At 38.6% G+C, this 21,829-nt stretch overlaps 1 protein-coding gene across 2 annotated transcripts in view; it reads right to left on the reverse strand.

Annotated features, from left to right (window-relative positions):
• Positions 1–21,829, reverse strand: part of pigg (phosphatidylinositol glycan anchor biosynthesis class G (EMM blood group)) — a 39,294-nt gene that overhangs the window by 2,294 nt on the left and 15,171 nt on the right. Inside the window, exons 6-12 of one of the 2 annotated variants that reach the window (XM_043674249.2) lie at positions 19,055–19,267; positions 16,887–17,104; positions 11,315–11,596; positions 8,890–9,344; positions 5,238–5,426; positions 3,888–4,194; positions 1,187–1,350 (exon numbers count right to left, since the gene is read on the reverse strand). In XM_043674249.2, coding sequence (XP_043530184.2) covers positions 1,187–1,350; positions 3,888–4,194; positions 5,238–5,426; positions 8,890–9,344; positions 11,315–11,596; positions 16,887–17,104; positions 19,055–19,267 — 1,828 coding nt within the window. The remainder of the gene's footprint in view (positions 1–1,186; positions 1,351–3,887; positions 4,195–5,237; positions 5,427–8,889; positions 9,345–11,314; positions 11,597–16,886; positions 17,105–19,054; positions 19,268–21,829) is intronic. The other variant, XM_087980014.1, reaches the window with a different exon arrangement.

A 21,829-nucleotide genomic window follows, 5' to 3' on the forward strand; every position in this document is an offset into this window, starting at 1 on the left:
ATCCTTTATTGAAATATCCTGTGATAATGCCCTGGAACTGTGATGACTGGCCTCTGACAACTATAACCATCATTCTTTGTGTCAGGAATAACTTCAGTCAATGGGTGATATTTCCTTGGAAAAATAAATCCAACCCTGAAGTAATCAACACTGAACTCATGCTTTAAGTAGATCACAAAAGGAAGATGGCTACTTTCTTACTAATGATCCTGAACAAAGCATAGCGATGAATAGAACAGTGTTAATCCTAGATATAACTTTATGCATCTTTAATCTGTTATCCATTATGGAAGAACATAGCTATATGTCATGCAGCAACAACTGTAGAATTCAACTTGAAAATTGTATAGTTATTAAGTTAAGTCATATTTAGTATTCAAAGTGGATAGTACTGCAAAAAGAGATGAGATTAAACGTAGTGCCCAAATTAAACAAGTTGTATTTATCTAGTACCTTTATCGTAATAGCGCATCTTAAGGTACTTTACGGAGGTGTTATAAAAACAAAACATGACATCAAGTGAACACAAAGATTATTAGGAAGGTTGGCCAAAAGCTTGGTTTTAATGGGTGTCTAAAGGAAGAAAATAAGATAGAAAGCTGGAGGTTATTTCACAGATTTAGGCTTAGGTACAGCCACCAACAACGGAGCAAATCAAAAATGAGCTGCTCAAGAGGCCAAACCTAGCACAGCAAATGCAGAGGATTGTAGGAAGATTAAAAATAGGAAGGAGCCAGGCCACAGGGATTTAAAAATCAGGTTGAGAATTTTAAAAATGAAGCTTTATTTAAGCAGAAGCCAGGGTGTGTCAACAAATACAAGGACGATTGTTGAACAGGATATGGGCAACAGAATTCTGGGGGAACATACAAAATAGTTGATCCAATTGCATTTCAATTCAACATTTCCATTCACTAAGATAATCTTGAACTCCCTTGCCAAAAAAAATGTATTGCTGCCTGCCTTAAATAGTGTTCCAAAGTAGCACAAACCTTACAGATAAAATTCTCTACTCTGTCCAAGGGAAACCTTTAATTTTAATATCCCATCTAACCTCAAGTTTAAATTTATTTGTTAGATTTACAAAAGACTAAATTCTGATCTGGGATTATGAAGAAGCTGTGATTTTTTTTCCCCCCCTTTTTTAATATAGATATCAAAGGACAAAAACTAAATAAATCATTACCTGTTTCTTTCTGAGCTCATGTAACATGTTAGATGCACAGCCCACAGTAGTGGGCCTATATAAGTGCTGAATAGTGTAAGGAAGACTGCTGGCAATTCCACATAATTCTCAAAACCCACAAAACCAGCTGATACGTCCACAGTTGCAATGCTATTCGAATTTCCCTGTACAGAAAATTAAAGTTCAATGAAATTAAAATGATTGCATATCTGATTTTGAAGTTACCTCTCCAATATAAACGGACTGCCATAAGTGGCAGAACAGATACAAAAAAAATAAAAAATTGTTGATTTCATCTGACAATTTACAAATGAAAGACCGTTATTGTACAAAAAAAATCAAAAACAGACAGACATCAATTCTAAAATTCATTTGTGCTAAAAAACAAAGTTGCCACTACATAATACAGATGAATTTTATCTTCTAGTATTAAATCTAAGATAAGATAGGTGAGGTGGAAAAACTGTGACCTTTCAATGCACTAAAACATACTGACAGATTTCTTACGGTTGCAATCTGCTGAAATATATCATTAAGTCTGACTTGTTTAATGATGGAATTTTGAACATCAAACAAATTAAAGTTGCTAAAACAGATGAATAAGTTTTGTTATGTTTACAAAACTGTATGCAAACCAGAGAAACTCAGATCTGTAATGCTGTTAAGAACTGAGAAAGAAATAGTTTCATTTTAATTTTCATGGCTGAAAAAATATTAAGACATTCAAGGCCTCCATAGATAGTGCTTTTATGTTGCTTCAACTTTGTTGTAGATGTGTTTATTTGTTTAATGGCTTAGGTTATCTAGGGATAGATGAGTAAGGCTGTGAAAATTTCACGCAATGATACCTTGCAATGCTGTGCTGACAGAAGTAAGTGTAAACCAAGTGTAAGGGGCATTAATACAGGAGATAATGAGAGAAACTATTGTAACTGTAATGTGAAATCATCATTGTGTGCTTCCTCTAAGTAGCTTTTCCTTAAAAATAACTAAGCAAAGACTCTGGTGCCTATAATTTTTATATCTTGCACAGAGACAACAGCTCCAAGCTTGTTTTGAGCAGTACAAATCAGAAAATGATGATGATCATAAGAAAATGAAGATCCTGTACACCAATACACTGAACCCTGAAGCTGCTCTGTTTTGTGGAATATGATGACAGTGGATGAATATGATAGTGCACAAGATTAGAAAGATTGTATTTAGGACTTTTTTTTGTGGTTAAATGATAATAAACGAGTAGCACCTGCAATATGTCTAACATAAGTTTTCATAATAACTGGCAGCTTTTTCTTTTGTAGGTAAGTTATAACTTTTTGGAACTCAAAATCTGGATATTTAATTTATCCTTTCAGTAGCTACAAGTACACAGACAGCTCATGTGATGTCTTGCAGTGCACCACTGGTACAGCTAAGTCACTGGTACAGCTAAGTCAATGCTACAGAGCTTTCACAGAACGAATCAAATGTTAGGAATGCAAAACATACTTAAACTGGTCTTGGCATACTGTTGTTGCACAAAATTAGGGAAATTATGAGGTGGCACCCTAGTACTCAGCTCAGTAGTTGTAACACAAAGTCTGCCATAGGCTTTGCATTATCACTGGGGCTGTCTGATCATTTCCTGTAACTGTGCATTTGGAGCTGTCATTCCTGGTACGAGTATAATGATTCCAAGATTATCCTAGCATTTTAGCAACCAAAAGGATGCAGACTCTTCCACTTGGGAATCCATTCTGTTGTATAATTACAAGTCATTATGGAAGTTTATTTTATCTGAAACGGATTCTAGAACTTTTATGAATCCATGATATCAATATTAAATGGTCATGTCAATACATGCAGTTTGGAAAATTGCATCTTCAGTTATAGGACACTGTCTTGTTAGTTCTAAATGAACCTTTGAGATTTCAAACAAAAGGGAAAATTTAAATTTGCAGCACAGCAAGTCTGAAACTGTTTTGATGATGACTCTGCTCATTACCCCGTCCTGCCAAAGACTGTAGAGTGCTCTTCAGAGTCTGAGTTAGTGCAAGCTAATAAGAATTTGATATTCATTTGAAGATCAGAGGGACCCTAGTGTGCATCTCCACAGGTAGAAGGGCAGGTGGATAAGATGGCTAAGGCATTTGGGATACTGCCTTTATTTGTTGAGACATGGAATACAAGAAAGGGATGGAGAACTGTATAATTGGGCCACAGCTGAAGTATTGCACGCAGTTCTGGTCACCACATTATTGGAAGGATGTGACTGCATGAGAGAGACTGCAGAGATTTACCAGGATACTGTGTGGGCTGGAGGGTCTGAGCAGTAAGAAAAGATTGGATAACTGGTGTTGTTTTCCTTGCAACAGTGAATGTTGAGAGGGGAATCTGACAGATATATAAGGTTAGGGGGCATTGGGTAGGAAGGCACCTTTTGTCAAATAGGTTTTAAATAATTCAGGACAACCAGAAAGGAGGAATCAAAATCTTGAAAAAAGCTTTAGTGAAGTTAGTTTTGCATTTTTCAGATAAAATCTTTTTGAGTTTTGTAACAGTCGTAAGTGCATTACTAACTTGGAAACTGATGTTGGTGGTAAATAATTGGCATCTTATTAAGGTCCAATAGCTTAAAAACACAAAACCATCATCCTTTGTTAGAAACTAAGCCTTGGAATTATGCATGCTTAAAAAAAACCGAGAGAGAATAAAAATGTACCTGAAAGTAAAAAGAAGCCTGGCCAAACCAGTAATATATTATGGTAATTTGTGCTGCATCATAATCCAGTATTCTCCATATAAATTTTGTTAAAATTAATTGAACGACAAGGATAAACAACAAGACTGGCAAGTTGTGAGGGCGAAGAAGCAGTGCAGCCAAGAGCACAAGTCCATTGTACATTTCCCAGAGTCCCCTGTTTGTTGTCGTGTCAGGAAAAGCGAATGCAGATTTCAACAGGTCTTTAACTCCCGTAAAAAGGATTCCGAGGATAAACACATAAACAAAACGTGCTTCAATAATTCCCCTAACAAAAACAAAACAAAATGGTGCGTTTGTAATATGAACAGTACAATTCACCAATGGGTTGAATGGCTTCCTCTGTGCTATAAATGACTCTGACTTTGAGTTTGCACTAACTCAGATTCTGAAGAGCACTCTAGTTAGATCTAGTCTGACATCTTTCCACATATCCCTACAATCATTCCTCCTACAAGTATTTCTCTCTTTTCACCATCCTAAAAGATGGTATTCTAATCCTATCCATTGTAGTTTTCCACTAGTTGACTCTGGCTCTTTTGCCAACTCCTTTCAATCTGTGTCTTCTCATTATTTCTCTCTATTAGCTGTACACTTTTCATGATTTTAAACACCTAGTATCAGACAAAAGGGGCAACAGCAATACAACATTTGCAACACAGGATTATAGAAAGCACAACCTTGGAAACCACGTTTCTTGAGTGATTCGACACTGATAACAACAGTTACAATACATGGTGCCCTTCTCAACCCACACCCCACATCCTTCACACTAGCTAGTTAAGTCAGAAGAACTAAAAAGGAAATCTCCAATGATCCATAGTCTGCCGACAGTGACTTTATGCTTTTGGTCAACTTGAGGAACAACGTATGTAAAAACCATCACCAAGTTTGAGTTTTCTCTACTGTGAAACAGTGCAAGAAACTAATGCAAGTAGACTGTCAACTGTCCAATATGGAGTACATACTCTTTCACTTAAATTCTGAATTTGGGTAAATAAAGTACAGATTGACAAAGCAAAAACCTATGGTAAAACAATTACCAAAAGAATTCAACTAGTTTAAATCCCAGAAATTATTGGGAACAGTAGTTAAACATTTTCGACTGCTTCTCCAACCAGCAGATGTGGAGCAGATCAGGAAGAATCCTAGTCTCCAGTCCTACTCCACCTGGATGATGATCCATAGATAATTATTCAATTTATATAACATATCTAAAATTATGAACTTAATTCTTTAAATGCAATGCTTAAATTGTGACATTAATCTTAACAAATGTGACAACTCCTTCAACATTATCAAAGAACTTACTTTGAAATATGTTTATCTGGATTCCAGGGGAATGTTAGGTTTCCAATTGCTGCCCGATAGCAGTAAATTCCCACCAACCCCAGTGCCAGTGCTACTTTAGAAACAGTGGAACATGTCCTCTGAACCAAAATAAAGATCAAAAAGAGCGATACTGCTGCCAGTATGGAGAGTGCAGTTCTGTGACTGGAGCTGCAAAGCAAAAACATGTAATCAGCATCTGTTGAACCAAGTTATCAAGATAACTTGACCAAAATGAAAGATTGCTGGAGAAACTCAACAGCTCTGGCAGCATCTGTGGAGAGGAATTAGAGTTTGAGTCCAGTGACACTTCTTCACCACCACTGTCCACCACCCCCTCAATTCATATTTTGGAAATACTGTAATTTTACATGATATAATGGCTTGGATTCTACAGTAAGAATAGCAATGGGGCTGTCAGTGCTCACTGTTATTCGAGAATAAACCGGATAGCAACTTTATTAATTGTACATAGAGTTAAATGCAGAAATCAGGAAGTTGCTTAGTTGCCTTGTTTCCCGAAAAGCTTTGCTCTCAATGTATCTCAGTAATAAGAGCGTGAAATTACGGTACTTACATGATTGATGCTGATTAAACTCAATAGAGTTAACGCTTGTCCATACCAATATAAGTAAATTTGTACAGCCATGATCAGTCTTTCTTACTGTTAAACATCCTCTCTGGCACTGAAAATTAACTAAAATGTGGAGTCTAATTTCTTCAGATTTCAGTTATTGGTATTTTATTTTTAAAACCTTTTTTTCCTAACCTAAGTTGGAGTCTAATTCATGATTGATAAAAATCTTTGTCAAGATGAATTACTATATAATACATATTTTAAATTAAGTGTTCAGAAAGAACTAGAGAATCTTTAAAACATTTTTATATTTTCTGAGATTACCAAACGGGCAGCACAGTGGCCCAGTGGTTAGCACTGCTGCCTCAGCACCAGGGACCCAGGTTTAATTCCAGCCTTCGGCGACTGTGTATGGAGTTTGCACATTCTCCCAGTGTCTGTGAGGGTTTCCTCCCACAATCTGAAGATGTGCAGGTGAAGTGGATTGGTCATGCTAAGTTGCCCCATAATGTTCAGGGATGTGCAGGCTAGATGGATTAGCCATCGGAAATGGGGATGGGGGGGGGGCTGGGTCAGGATGGGATGCTCTTTGCAGGAGTGAGGTAGATTTGATGGGTCGAGTGGCCTCTTTCTGCACTGTAGGGGATTCTAAGATTCCATTTTAAAAAATTGTATTAAAATGAAGTAAATAATCTAAATGCATTCCACCAATTATAAATAAAGCTGGAGGGAACATGAGTTAGAAACTAAAGAACCTACTTGACCAACTGTTTATTGAGGAAAGGACAAGCTAAATACACAGTAGAAACCTTACAATATATCATTCTCAAGCTTTTCAGAGGCACTGAACAAAGTTCTGGATTTAAGAATATATATATATATATATAGGTAGGATTAAATCTATGGGTGTACATGATAACTTGTTCAATCCAATATGAAATTAGTTGCAAAATTGGAAAACAATTAGTACTTGTCGGAGCAGTAATGTTGGAATGGAGGCAAGGAAATGGAATAGATAGAAGAGTGTATGGAGTTCAGGCAACAATGCTGAGCCTAATTCAGCTTTTAATTTACAAATGATTTAAAGTTAGAAATCCAACTTAAACAAGTCAAGTCTGATACTCAACTAGAGGGAGCTGTTGTATTGAAGGAGACAGGTTATAATTGACAGAATGGTGGTTACAAAATAAACAACAGAATAAAAAATAGAAACAGAGTAGGTCATCCAGCCCCGCGAGCCTGTTCCACCATTTAATGAGATCAAGGCTGATCTGTGGCTTAACTCCATATACAGTATCTGTCTTTGGCCCATATCCCTTAATATCTTTGCTGAAAAAAATGTCAGATTTAAAATTAACAACTGATCCTGCACCTACTGTAGTTTGTGGAAGAGAGTTCCAAACCTCTCCCACCCTTTGTGTGTAGAAGTGCTTCCTAACATCTCTCCTGAACAGTCTGGCCCCCTACGGGCGGCACAGTGGTTAGCACTGCTGCCTCACAGCGCCAGAGACCCAGGTTCAACTTCCCCCTCAGGCGACTGTCTGTGTGGAGTTTGCACATTCTCCCCGGGTGCTCCGGTTTCCTCCCACAGTCCAAAAATGTGCAGGTTAGGTGAATTGGCCATGCTAAATTGCCTGTAGTGTTAGGTGAAGGGGTAAATGTAGGGGAATGGGTTTGGGTGGGTTGCGCTTTGGCGGGTCGATGTGGACTTGTTGGGCCGAAGGGCCTGTTTCCACACTGTGTAATCTAAAAATCTAATCTAAAAAAAAATCTAATTCTCAGACTGTGACCCTAGTTCTAGAATATCCGACCAGTAGAAACTGTTTATCTTTATCTACCCCGTTGTTTCCTGTTAATATTTTGAAGACTTCCATCAGATCATCCCTTAACTTTCGAAATTCTAGGGAAAACAAACCTCTGTGTAATCTCTCCTCATAACTTAACCCTGAAATCTAGGTATCATTTTTATAAACCTACAAGTGGAGTACTGCAAGAAGCACATAGAATAATAGACGGAATAAAAGACACAAACTGTTAACCATGATGATTAAAATACTACAAGCTGCAAGAAACAATAATCATCATAAATATTACAAATGATGTTGAAATTGCTACAGTTACAGTGTCATGAAGTCTAGAAAAGGGATGCACATATAAGTTTAAATGCAAGAGAATTAGAATAGATAGCAGCTGAGCTTTTATATTCACACATTGGGTTGTGAGATGTGGTTATGCACTTCCAAGTTTCAGCAGTTAGCGATTGATGCAGAACCAGGTCATATTTAGGAACAGTTAGATATACAGTTGCTTTATTGTCCTTCAATGTGGAGTAGGGCAGACTGGGGTTCAACAACAGAAAGGGTTGCTTCAGCCTGTTTTTATGTGGTAATTTCTGTACTATTTTGAGATTCATGAATTGTTTAAAATATTGCTCAGCACTGAACAGCCATACACACACAAACTTAATTGTAGCATTTATAGTGATTACTGGCCATTGTGCTTAGACTTAAAATAGCTAATTTTCAACAAAATTATTTTGCAAAAGGTTGATTATAAAACATGGAAAAAACAACTTGCGTTGATATAAAGCTTGTTATGACCATGTGATGTCTCAAAGCATTTTTCAACCAATGAAGAACTTCCACTTTTGAAGTGTAGCCATTATTGTAAGTGGAAGAAACATGGCAGTCAGTATCCGCACAGAAAACTCTCACAAGAGCAATGTGGTAACAACTAGTTAAATTGTTTTTGTGATATTGACTAAAAGATATATATTGGTCGAGATAGCAGTAATAATGCCCCCAGACCTTTTCTCACTGGCGCCATAGAATTTACCCAGGGAAGCAGATGGGACTTCAATTTAACCTGTCATCTGAAAGGCAGCAAATTTGACAGTGCAATGCTCTCTCAGTGCTGGAATGTCACCTTTCACTTTTATACTTGCACATGGAAGGGGACCCGAATCTTGCGAGTCAGAAGCGAGAGTGCTACCAACTGACAATTTCAATGTTTTGTATGTCGAGAAGGAATCAAATGCAAGACTATACTTATATCTACCTAGTCAGCCAGTGGCCAAAGTCTGGTTTGTGAGCCCATTTAATCCCAGTCTGGTTGAGGGAGCGGAGTACCCGACAAAACACTAGGATAATCCAGGGGCTCAATAAAGTCAGCCACTTTTCATAGCTTTCACCTGAACGTGTATAACCTTTGGATGTATCATCTTTCTGGTCACAACTAGAAGTTTCAAATAAGCCATGGATAGCAGTTTGCTGTTCATGGCAATCATCGTCTTCTGGATTCTTGCTTTGTTTTGATTTGAGGTCATTGGCTACAAAGTATTTTCTGCAGACATCTTGAAAGAGCACCAACAAAAGCGTGTTGGTAAGGAAGTACCACGTTTGATGTTCTTCTTCTATAAAACTGCTGGATCCGAGGCTCAAGGTATGTCCAAATGTCCCAAGTAACAGAAGCAAATCTAATTCAGACCAGCTCGAATTGGCTGCTGCACAACTCTGTGCGGGAAAGAAAACACACAAGTTAATAAGAAGTTACACGACAGAAAACTGTTTTAATGGATTTGTTCAACAATTGTCACTGATTTTACATCAAATTCAATTACATTATAAATTTTGTATTAATTTAGAACGTCAGCAAACAGTAGAAAAAAACATGAAAATTCAAGACATGCTTCAATGTTATTAAAAATAAAAATCACAACAGGAACAGTAAATAACCTCAGGTGGAAACTTCTAATCCATGGGGTTGGGTGAATATAATAAATACTGTTCACATACAAATAACTGTCCTATTATTGACCCACAACATTAATTCTACTAACACAAGAATCTGCAGTGAAATGGAATGTTGGACAGCTTGTGCAACTTGGATCAACACTGTAATAAATCCACAAATAGCACCCATGCCAGCAGCAGAGGAGGTATTAACAATCCAGAGAAAAAAAGCAAAATTTCCAATATGGCCCAACAGGGCATTTTAGCTCTTACATGAGAAAATAATGAAGATTTTATATTCACCAATCTTTTCAACCCCATTTCCTTTGGCCACCAACACAACCTAAACTTGAATGCAGATGTCATTCCTGCTTCAAGCATTGACCCAATAATTAATTCCACAGCCTGAACACCTTCCCTTTCCCCTTTATTCTATCTTCCTTAAAATTTAACTTGTGTTGACAGCCCCTTCCTCTAGACCCTCAATTAAGAAAGAGCACAAATAAATAGGCTATATATTTATATGTTCACAACCTCAGGGCATCCCAGTGCCTGTAAAGTGCTTTGAGGTTGAATTGTAGTCACTGCTTGAATGTTGGGAGATACAAAAAATAATCTATTTTAATGACACTGATTGAGAGATAAATATAGGTCAGCACATCAGGGAGAATACTCTTGTTCCTCTACTTTCAGATCTACATGACATTGTAGGCCTGGTTTAATGTTTCATCTGAAAGATGACACTGCTGACATGACAGCAGTCTGTCCTTATTACAGTCTAAATTATGTGCTCAATTCACTAAGTATGACCTTGAACCTACAACCTCCTCGGACACAAGAGTGTTAGCACTGAACCATCTGTGACAGTCTGCTGCCTTGTACCCTGTTTTAGCATTACATCATTTACAAAATACAGTCACCACATTTCCCTATTACTGTGCCACATAACAGAAAATGTAAATTCTTAAGTTTTCTGTGAATTTGTATTTCCTCATACTGGGTAAACTTCTAGCAAACGTGCACTGTACTCTCTTTAAAGACTCATTATACCTCCTACAATGTTTCCTAACAACCTTCTAACTGATAGCTTAATATTTTACACAAGTTCATCATTAATACCTGTAATAAAATCCAGAATATAATTTTTATGGTTTTATCAATTGAATCTAACACCTTCATTACCCTATAATATGGACCTCCAAATTCCTCTGGTCGTGGACAGCCTAGAGCTTATTTTCAGTCACAGTAAAATTATCAATGTTTATTTCTGGAACATTTTCACAAGAGCTCCACTAGATGCTATTCTCTCATCTTATCAATATCCTTTGATTTTTAAAAAAAAAAGACAATTAAGTAGACCTCCCATTTTGACATCGGCTGTACATGTTCAACCTTTGAGGTTGTAAGATCTGGATGAACTGCACAGATGAGGTAAAAAATTAAATGGTCACAACCTGGACAAATAAATCCATTCACGAGCCATGAGTCACTCCTTTGTACTTTGTCATTTTGCGATATCTAACAAAATGCACAGGTGCCAAAATCTAAACATTTGCAGCAAGTACCTTTGCAAAGTTTAGAGGGGTATTTCATAGCACTAATGTGAAGAATTCCAAGCCATAAAAACACACAAACCTATAAATGGACAGTGGACTCCTTTGCACAAAGTCAAAACTTCCACTTAATTTGTGTAAAGAGAACTGCTGGTATTTTCCTCAATTCTCTGACACATTTCAATATCAGTGAATCACCTTGTGTTGAGGCTTCCCGTTTGTAAGACGTTTCCAAAGAGTTGAAATCAGCACACACTGCAGGGCAGATATCAATACAATCACTGTTGCAACAAGTAGCCAGGATACATTGCAAAAGTAGCAAGATGTCTTTGTCGATGTACATACGATAATATGAATAGCTGTCAACATCAGACACAGCAGATAGAACAGGAGGGAGTAGAATGCTGCTGACAATGGTACTTCAAATTCAGCAGTGCTGCCCAGTGCATCTGGAGTACTTACTATCAGAAGGAGAATAACCTAAAAAATATAAACAAACGTCAGATACAAATGAATTTCTCACAGAAACTAAGAAATAGGTTAAAATTTCATTAATACATTCACCATGTAGCTGGTAGTGGTATAGACACCTGTAGTTTTGGAGCTTGTCAAACTCCAGCCAGCAGTAGAAGTGCACAATTGCACATGTGAGTTGAGGTGTATATAATTGATCTGAATAAAACTGCTCAATAAAGGTTCATAATTTGATTAAAATACTTGGTCTAAGGATTTTGAAGACACCAAACGTATGTGGTTGTCTTGATCTGAGAATGTTAGAGAACTCAGGATTTCGACACAGCAACAATGAATATGAGCAAACAACAAGATTAATAGAATGTGCATTTTGAGGCAACAGCATTTCCCTTCTTCGTGGCCGCGGTTTTAGGATTAGAGGTACAATAAATGCAAGCTCATAAGATGCTGCAGTGCATCCTGTAAGCAAAATGCATTGTACATCAATCAGTAAATGATCTTATTTGGATAGTATTAGGTTTCTGACTGCAAAAATCCAGGTCCATGTTCTATAACACTCTTGCCTGGAGTTTTGGAAATAGGAGAAATTCACTGAAGCATTATGAAATGAAGCACAAATCTCAATCTTTGCTTTGTGCTTGGAATCAGTGTTGGTTCTGTTAAGTTGCTCATCAATGACAATCCTGAGTACATTAAAGGAGTAGGCGTGGGGTAAGGTTATAGCAGTGAAGAGCATAGGTAAGTGAGTTGGTTCTTTATGTGTGAGGATAAACAGTGCCTGATACGTGAACGAGACAAATGTCACTTGTTAGTTCAAACCCGAATGCCATCCAGGTGCTTCTAAAAAAAGTATTTATGGGATGTGGGTGTCACTGTCTAGGTCATTATTTACTCATTTCCCATAGGGCAACAACCATATCGTAGGTATGTAGGAAACAGCAGTTTCTTAGCCGAAAGAATGTTAGTGAGCAGATGGTTTTTCTAGCAATAAACGATGGTAATCATTCTTAATTGCAACTTATTTTTATTGAATTCAAAGTCCACCATCTGCCATGTCAGGATTTGAACCTGGGTTCCCTAAACATTATCTGGGTCTCTGGATTAATAGCCTGTAGATAATAGCACTGGGCATCACCTACCCCTTGGTGCTGACAAAACCTTCACCATGTCCTGTACACAGGATTACTTCAAAGTATCATGTTCAGTGAACAAGATTGGCTTGACATTGACATTAATGATGATGGGATCTTTAACAGGAGTCACCTTTATTACCCAAGCTATGAAAGATTCTTGCCTTTGTTTTGCATTCATGGGCTGGGCTCTTACCACAGTTGAAAAAAACCACCTATTGGATGAATATTTTCTCAGATCTGGAATTGGCATTCAAAGACATTTGATATACTGGAAATTTCAAATAGCCACTAGTTATCATGAGAAATCTTTAAAGGTTACAGCACAGAAGTACTTTTTGTATGAGTTATAGAGTCATAGAGATGTACAGCATGGAAACAGACCCATCGGTCCAACCCGTCCATGCCGACCAGATATCCCAATCTCGTCCCACCTGCCAACACCCGGCCCATATCCCTCCAAACCCTTCCTATTCATATACCCATCCAAATGCCTCTTAAATGTTGCAATTGTACCAGCCTCCACCACATCCTCTGGCAGCTCATTCCATACACATACCACCCTCTGCGTGAAAAGGTTGCCCCTTAGGTCTCTTTTATATCTTTCCCCTCTCACCCTAAACCTCTAGTTCTGGACTCCCCGACCCCAGGGAAAAGACTTTGCCTATTTATTCTATCCATGCCCCTCATAATTTTGTAAACCTCTATAAGGTCACCCCTCAGCCTCCGACGCTCCAGGGAAAACAGCCTCAACCTGTTCAGCCTCTCCCTGTAGCTTGGATCCTCCAACCCTGGCAACATCCTTGTAAATCTTTTCTGAACCCTTTCAAGTTTCACAACATCTTTCCGATAGGAAGGAGACCAGAATTGCATGCAATATTCCAACAGTGGCCTAACCAATGGCCTGTACATCCGCAACATGACCTCCCAACTCCTGTACTCAATACTCTGACCAATAAAGGAAAGCATACCAAACGCCTTCTTCACTATCCTATCTACCTGCGACTCCACTTTCAAGGAGCTATGAACCTGCACTCCAAAGTCTCTTTGTTCAGCAACACTCCCTAGGACCTTACCATTAAGTGTATAAGTCCTGCTAAGATTTGCTTTCCCAAAATGCAGCACCTCGCATTTATCTGAATTAAACTCCATCTGCCACTTCTCAGCCCATTGGCCCATCTGGTCAAGATCCTATTGTAATCTGAGGTAACCCTCTTCGCTGTCCACTACACCTCCAATTTTGGTGTCACCTGCAAACTTACTAACTGTACCTCTTATGCTCACATCCAAATGATTTATGTAAATGACAAAAAGTAAAGGGCCCAGCACCAATCCTTGTGGCACTCCACTGGTCACAGGCCTCCAGTCTGAAATACAACCCTCCACCACCACCCTCTGTCTTCTATCTTTGAGCCAGTTCTGTATCCAAATGGCTAGTTCTCCCTGTATTCCATGAGATCTAACCTTGCTAATCAGTCTCCCATGGGGAACCTTGTCGAACGCCTTACTGAAGTCCTTATAGATCACATCTACTGCTCTGCCCTCATCAATCTTCTTTGTTACTTCTTCAAAAAACTCAATCAACTTTGTGAGACATGATTTCCCACGCACAAAGCCATGTTGACTATCCCGAATCAGTCCTTGCCTTTCCAAATACATGTACATCCTGTCCCTCAGGATTCCCTCCAACGACTTGCCCACCACCGAGGTCAGGCTCACTGGTCTATAGTTCCCTGGCTTGTCCTTACCACCCTTCTTAAACAGTGACACCACGTTTGCCAACCTTCAGTCTTCTGGCACCTCACCTGTGACTATCGATGATACAAATATCTCAGCAAGAGGCCCAGCAATCACTTCTCTAGCTTCCCACAGAGTTCTCGGGTACACCTGATCAGGTCCTGGGGATTTATCCACCTTTAACCGTTTCAAGATATCCAGCACTTCCTCCTCTGTAATCTGGACATTTTACAAGATGTCACCATCTATTTCCCTACAGTCTATATCTTCCATATCCTTTTCCACAGTAAATACTGATGCAAAATATTCATTTAGTATCTCCCCCATTTTCTGTGGCTCCACACAAAGGTTGCCTTGCTGATCTTTGAGGGGCCCTATTCTCTCCCTAGTTACCCTTTTGTCCTTAATATATTTGTAAAACCCCTTTGAATTCTCTTTAATTCTATATGCCAAAGCGATCTCATGTCCCTGTCATAAAGTCATATAGCAAAGAAACAGACCCTTCAGTCCAACTCATCCTCGCTAACCAAGTTTCCTAAACTAAACTGGTCCCACTTGCTTGCATTTGGCCCATATCGCTCTAAACCTTTCCTATTCGTGTACGTGTCCAAATGTATTTTAAATGTTGTAACTGTATCTACCACTACCTCTGGCAGTTCATTCTGAGAAAGTGTATAAGGTATGAGCAGGTAGGGAAAGAGTTAATTTTTGGGTTTTATGAAACAAAGGCTCAGCTAGCAAGACTTGGATCAGATAAGAACTTGCAGTAAACAATGAAGTGCTGGAGGCAAAGGTGGTGAGTTAACAAGGTGAAAAAGCATTCATTATGTAAAGCCAATTAACAAGGCGAAAAAAGCATGCATAATGTGAAGCCAGTTAACAAGGTTAAGAACATCCATTGTATAACGCCAGATGGCTTGTATAACGCCAGTGTTGATGATCGCTGATTGTAAACGGTCACCCAGTCAATTTAGATGTTGCCTTACTTGGAAGCTGCTCCCTGTAAGTAACTATATATTTCCTTAAAAATCTGCTGTTCAAGAGAAAACTGAGATCTCATGTCTCTGTGCACATGGGCGATTATTGTCTCTCCCTCTAGGGCCTGGAATAAAGATGAAGGAGGTAAAGCCATACTGTTTCTCTGAGAGTTTTGTTTCGATGAGGCAGGAACAGGATGACAATTCCACACAGCGAACCCAATTAGAAAAGACCCATTTAGTTTTATTGTCCTTTTTGTAATTGAATAGGAATTAGGAGTTAGCCTCACTGCCCGTGGCTGATAACGAGGGGTGTACTTTCATGGATTCCTATTCCTGCTCATTATTCAGAAACAACTTACACCCTGTGGAAAGGACAGAATCAAAGTGCAGAGTCCCCAGGGTCAGTCTAATCTGCTAAATCTGGATGGCTGGGTTCACACAAGGCCCAATTAGTGCCATTATTTACTTTTCTCTTCAAAGGCTTGCAAGAGTTTTCCTTTTCAAACATGCATCTGGTTTCCTTCTGGAAGTTTTTTTTTATGTAGAATCCCAACAGTGTGGAAGTAGGCCATTTGGCCCATCGAGTCCACACTGACCTCCCTGAAAAACATCCTACCCAGACTCAGTTCCCTTTCCCTATAATCCTGCATTTCCCATGGCTAATCCATCTAACCTACACATCCCTGGACACTGTGGGCAATTTAGCATGGCTAATCCACCTAACCTGCACATCTTTGGACCGTGGAAGGAAACTGGAGCATCTGGAGGAAACCCACACAGACACGGAGTTGCTGGAGGTTGGAATTGAACCTGGGTCTCGGGTGCTGTGAAGCAGTAGTGCTAACCAATGAGCCACTGTGCCGCCTTCATTCTTTCAGGTGATGTATTCCAGATTGTTACAGCTTGTTGTACAAAAAATGATTAACCAGTCCGTTGCCAATACCTTAAACTTGTGCCTTCTAGTTACCCACCCTCTGCTTGTGCAACTAGTTTCCCCACATCTACAACAACTTATCATAATTGTAACTACCATCATTATTCTCACAACTACAATGAATCTCCACTTAACCCTCTCTTCATCAAGATGTAGTCTGAACTTTTCCATTCATGAAACCGAAATAATAAATTATTGAGACTTTGAAGAAGTGCTTCGCCATGTGTACTTTGCAATTAAACATTGCAGAAGAACCCATAAACAGACCCTTCTACATAAATATAAAGCCCTAATGCTTTGTTCAGCAGTGCATCCTGGATATTTACAAAGTGGCTTTTACTAACATGGTGAGTGATGCACTCAAGCAGAGAATATGTGTATGCACTGTGTACCTGTAAAATAGTTGCATTGCAATCCAATTGCTTTGTCACTGTCCTCTCTATACAGTATAAAATTGTAAATACCCAAATATGGAAAAGGGAAGAGAAAATAAATCAATGTGCAAAAGTTCCTACCTCCAGCACAATAATCGTGCCCATAATCATGGAGTACATATCATACTGTGCCACAATTTTGGAAAGTGAGGAACTCATTAACTTCAAGGCATCCAAATACTGCCTCAATACCTTCTTTCCTAGGTTTGCGAGAGTCTCTGAAGTATTACCTTCGAAGTAAAGTTTTATCCAGGAACCATGAGATTTTTGTGCTATTCCAAATAGTTTGTACCCAACATCTGTAAATAACAACTTAGTTAGTCTGAGGGAAATTATTACAATGAAAGCATTCAACATTCTATTCCCTATAATAATCAGCTGTGGCCAAAGAAGGGCAAACCATTCCGATCCTCTCAGGAACATGAAACGTTTTACAGCTAGCAAGCCTGAAGGTAGCTTTAGGAAGGTGATGTATCTTTACTTTAAAGCAGGCACATGCCCAAGCTCATGATACAAATAAATCTTTGTTGTCCATTAATCAAACAATTATAGTATTTCATTTCCTTTTATTCCAGAAATCTAAAGTTTTCTAAAAAGTTCCTGTGGGACACCTTATAAAACACATTTGAAAACCTACTGCACTCCATCCATCTATCTATCTATCCAGAATTCAATCAATAAGTATTAATTTGCTAAATACAACTTAGTATTTAGAAGTGCCACATCAAGGTAGCTTCACACTAACAATCCTTAAATCATGGATTTCAAATGTTTATCCACAACTGACTAGTTCATTATTATACAATTTATAGCTGAACTTAATTGGTAGCACTCTTACCTCTGAACCATTTGTTCCAGTTTCACATCTGATTCCAATGCAAAAAGTACCAAGTAAAGAGACTGGATACTGAGTACTTTGTACTGAGTGAATGCTGGACTGTTTCTGATGCCATCTTTTGGATGAGGTGCTAAACCAAAGCTCCCCACCTGCTTACATCAGGTGCATGTGAAAGATTTTCAAATAAGACCAGGGGAATTAACACCAGTGTTCTGGCCAATATTTCTGGCCGTTACTCCATTGTGGTCTGTGAGCGTTTACAGTACATAAATTAGCTGTCGCATTTCCTACTTTACAGCAGTGACTACACATCATAAACTACTTAATTGGCTGTAAGCCCTGTGGTCATGAAAGGCACTATATAAATGTGAGTCTTGTTTGGTTTTAGTTTATGCTCTTCCCCTTCTTACATAATTTGCTCTTACCAACCTAGTTCATATATTTAAAAATGGCACTGAGAGCCTCTCTTACTTTTCTGGCTATTTCACAAGCCTAGGATGAATACAGTCAAGGTCCTGTGGCTTACCACCAAAATCTTTTTGAAAACCTATAAATGAGGTGATTTGAACATAATAAAACACCGCAAGATTCTTCATGGGAGCATTATCAGATGAAATCTTACACATATCCAGATGTGAAGGTAGGAACTAAAAGCTTTGTCAAAGAAGTAAATTTTAAGAAGCATCTGAAATAAGGTAGCAAGGCAGCAAGAAATGTAGAAAATGAACTGCAGAACCTAGACAACATGGCTGCCAATAAAATTGGAAATACAAAAGGTCAGGATTGGAGAAATGTAAAGCTGAAGTGTTGTAGAGCTTTTGGAGTTAGAGATTAGCAATCTGTTGAGGCAATGGAAATTGGAAACGTTCAATTCAAGTTTCTAGTAGGAAAGAAGCTAACATAGGTCATTGGGTGTGATGGCCAAAGGGCACTTAGTTAGCTGAGAATAGTCACAAGTGCAATAATTGAAAGGGTGGGTAACTTTATAAACTATTCTGACATTCCCCCATTGAGGGTAGATAACAACAGGGCTTTGCATGTGATTCAATTTGAATAAACTTGGAACAAGGAGGCTTGAAGGTGCATAGTGTATGCCAGAGGTCAACATACTGTGATGTAGAAATCTTAAAAATCTCACTGTGTATGCGCCTTAAAGAGCCAAAAGCACTTTATTTTCCAAAACTGACTATCAGGACAAAATGAAGGGGAATATTTTCTAAACTCTCTAAGAAAAATTCAATTTTTGGTCTGACAATATTAAAACACGTGACAGTAAAGTGAGCTGGCAAATGCTTATGACAAATACTCAACATCTCTAGCAGTTTTTAAACAAATCTCAAGAATTGCTTCTTACCTTTAGAAATTGACATGAAATCTTTCAAAATTCAGTGTTGTGCTGGTCTGACCTTACCTTTTTCATATGTAGGAATACTTTCTTGAACCAGCTTACTAAGTTGGTATCCATTAAGATGCAAATATCTAAACTGTTCCCTTAAAGACCTTTCCTCAAGTACCCTTAGGATAAGACACCCCAAATTGTTCCTTGGAATAGGCAAACCCAGTCCTAATGCCAAAGTGGAGGTGAGGTCTGTCTGCTCAACATATTCAGAAACAGTGAATGAATCTGTAAGTTAGAGAATGAAATTGAATAATTATAGTATCTGAAAATTTAACATCAGACAAAACGTATTAACTCTAGATAATTTAATTCCCAACGAGGAAAAGGTAATAGCAGAGTTCCACTTAAAATGCATCATATTCTGGCCTACAAAAACACATGAGAATTTTAAAGAGCCAGGCTTACAATTTACATGAATTAGTAATCAGTGCCAGTTTTTTCAAAACAAAAAAGATCGACGTTATACGAGTCCTTGGCCAAAGCTGTTCACATGTAACAGACCTGGTTAAAAGTCTCAGCAGCAATATATTTGTAACTAAGTTAATGTAATGAAACAAAAACAAACTTTTCATCAGATCTATGGGTGGCACGGTGGCTCAGTGGTTAGCACTGCTGCCTCACAGTGTCAGGGACCGGGGTTTGAATCCCGCCTTAGGTGACTGTCTGTGTGGTGTTTGCACATTCTCCCCGTGTCAGTGTGGGTTTCCTCCGGGTGCTCCGGTTTCCTCCCACAACCCAAAGATCAAGCGCATTTGCCGGGCTAAATTGCCCATAGTGTTAGGTACATTAGTCAGGGTTAAATATAGGGTAGGGGAATGTGTTGGTCAGGTGACTTGGCCATGCTAAATTGCCCATAGTGTTCAGGGATGTGTCGGTTAGGTGAATTAGTCAGGGTTAAATATAGGGTAGGGGCATGGGGCTGGGTGAGTTGCTTTTCAGAGGGGTCGGTGTGGACTTGTTGGGCCAAATGGCCTGTTTCCACACTGTAGGGATTCTAAGAACTGGTGAAGCATCACCAGACTTGAAACGTTAACTCTGCTTTCTACTCACAGATGCTACCAGCAATTTGTGTTTTTGTTTCAGATATCCAGCATCTGCAGTTTTTTAAAAAATTTTATTATTAATTTTAATATTATGTAACATGGTCTTCTTTAACGATATTCCAAGTCATTCCATAATGGATGTGTATTCTACCTGTATGCTGGAACATAGCTGTCAATGATAACCTTGTTTCGTTATTAAGAGCTAGAGACATCCTGGAAGCAGGAATTTTCTATAGTTGAATGACACAAAATGGGGAATACTTTCTATAGATCATTTGCGCCATGACACCAAGCAGGACAATGATAATTCTAAATGGTACTAAATGTGGGTGCTTGCAAACTTATTAACTTTTTGCGTTTTGTTTCCCTGCAAGATTATAAGTTATCAACCAGAATACTAACTGTTAAAATATAATTTTATAAATAGAAATTAAAATTTAATTTTCATAAATACTTATATAATCAAGTAGGAAAACCTAGAAGTAAAACACAGTATAGAAAATATATCAAGACAGAGGGATTTTAGGAGGTCATGACAAGTTTTGCTGCATATACTAGCCAAAAGCCAAGAGTCAGAATTAAAATCCCTACAGTATGGAAACAGGCCCTTCAACCAAACGAGTCCACACCGATCCTCCAAAGAGTAACCCACCCAGACCCATTCCCCTACATTTACCCCTGACTAATAACCTGCACAATGGGCTATTTAGCATGGTCAATTCACCTAAGTTGCACATTTTTGGATTGTGGGAGGAAAGCTGAGCAAAACCCACGCAGACACGAGGAGAATATGCAAACTCCACACAGACAATCGCCCGAGGCTGGAATCGAACCCGGGTTCTTGGTGCTGTGAGGCAGCAGTGCTAACCACTAAGCCACCGTGCTGCCCGAGTTTTTAAAAAAATTGTCTTATCCCTAACCCCAGTCCTCAGATCTTGAATGCTGTCTATGAGAAACTGGTGCAAGAATGGACTTTAGGTGAGTCGGTCTGTGGGTTAAGAAAGCATGATGTAAACCCTTGATACAGTAATAAATACGAAGGGTATTACGTAACTTTGACAGGTTAGGAACAGAAGGATATGTAGACTAGAGAGAGAGAGAAAGACAGACAGACAGAAAAATAAAGGAACAAAAACAGAATTTGCTGGAAAAGCTCAGTGGATCTGGCAGAATCTGTGAAGAGAAATCAGAGTTAACATTTTGGGTCCGGTGACCCTTCCTCAGGGTATGAAATATTAACTCTGATTTCTCTTCACAGATGTTGCCAGACCTGCTGAGCGTTTCCAGCAACTTCCAATTTTGTTTCTGATTTACAGCATCCACAGGTCCCTATTTATTTTTTCAAAAAATAAAGGAGCTTGTGGACCAAAAGATCTAAAAAGAAAAGTCATCATGTAATCGCCATCCAGTCATAGTACAGGAAATATAGGAAGTGTATAGTCCACGTTATACTATAAATCACTACCTGTGTTCATTGCTATAGCTTACCTGAAAACTTAATAAACGTGTTTTGATTTGATCTTATTAAAAATAGTCTTGAGGCTGAACTTATTGTCAATCCATTGTCAAAATGATAAGGGGCTCAAAATCAACATTGTAGTACAGTACTACTAATAACGTGGTTAAGTTTAGCTAACTGAAGATGGCTCGAATACAGTGCAAGCTGTATTGCAAATGGCTGCTTTACTTCTCTCCTACGTACAATGTTCTTCTGGATTTCTGTCCTCCCACACTTAAACAGTGC

The sequence above is a fragment of the Chiloscyllium plagiosum genome, unplaced genomic scaffold (genome assembly GCF_037043375.1).
Source record: "Chiloscyllium plagiosum isolate Xiang-an unplaced genomic scaffold, Cpla_swu_hap1 HiC_scaffold_36, whole genome shotgun sequence".
NCBI lineage: Eukaryota > Metazoa > Chordata > Chondrichthyes > Orectolobiformes > Hemiscylliidae > Chiloscyllium > Chiloscyllium plagiosum.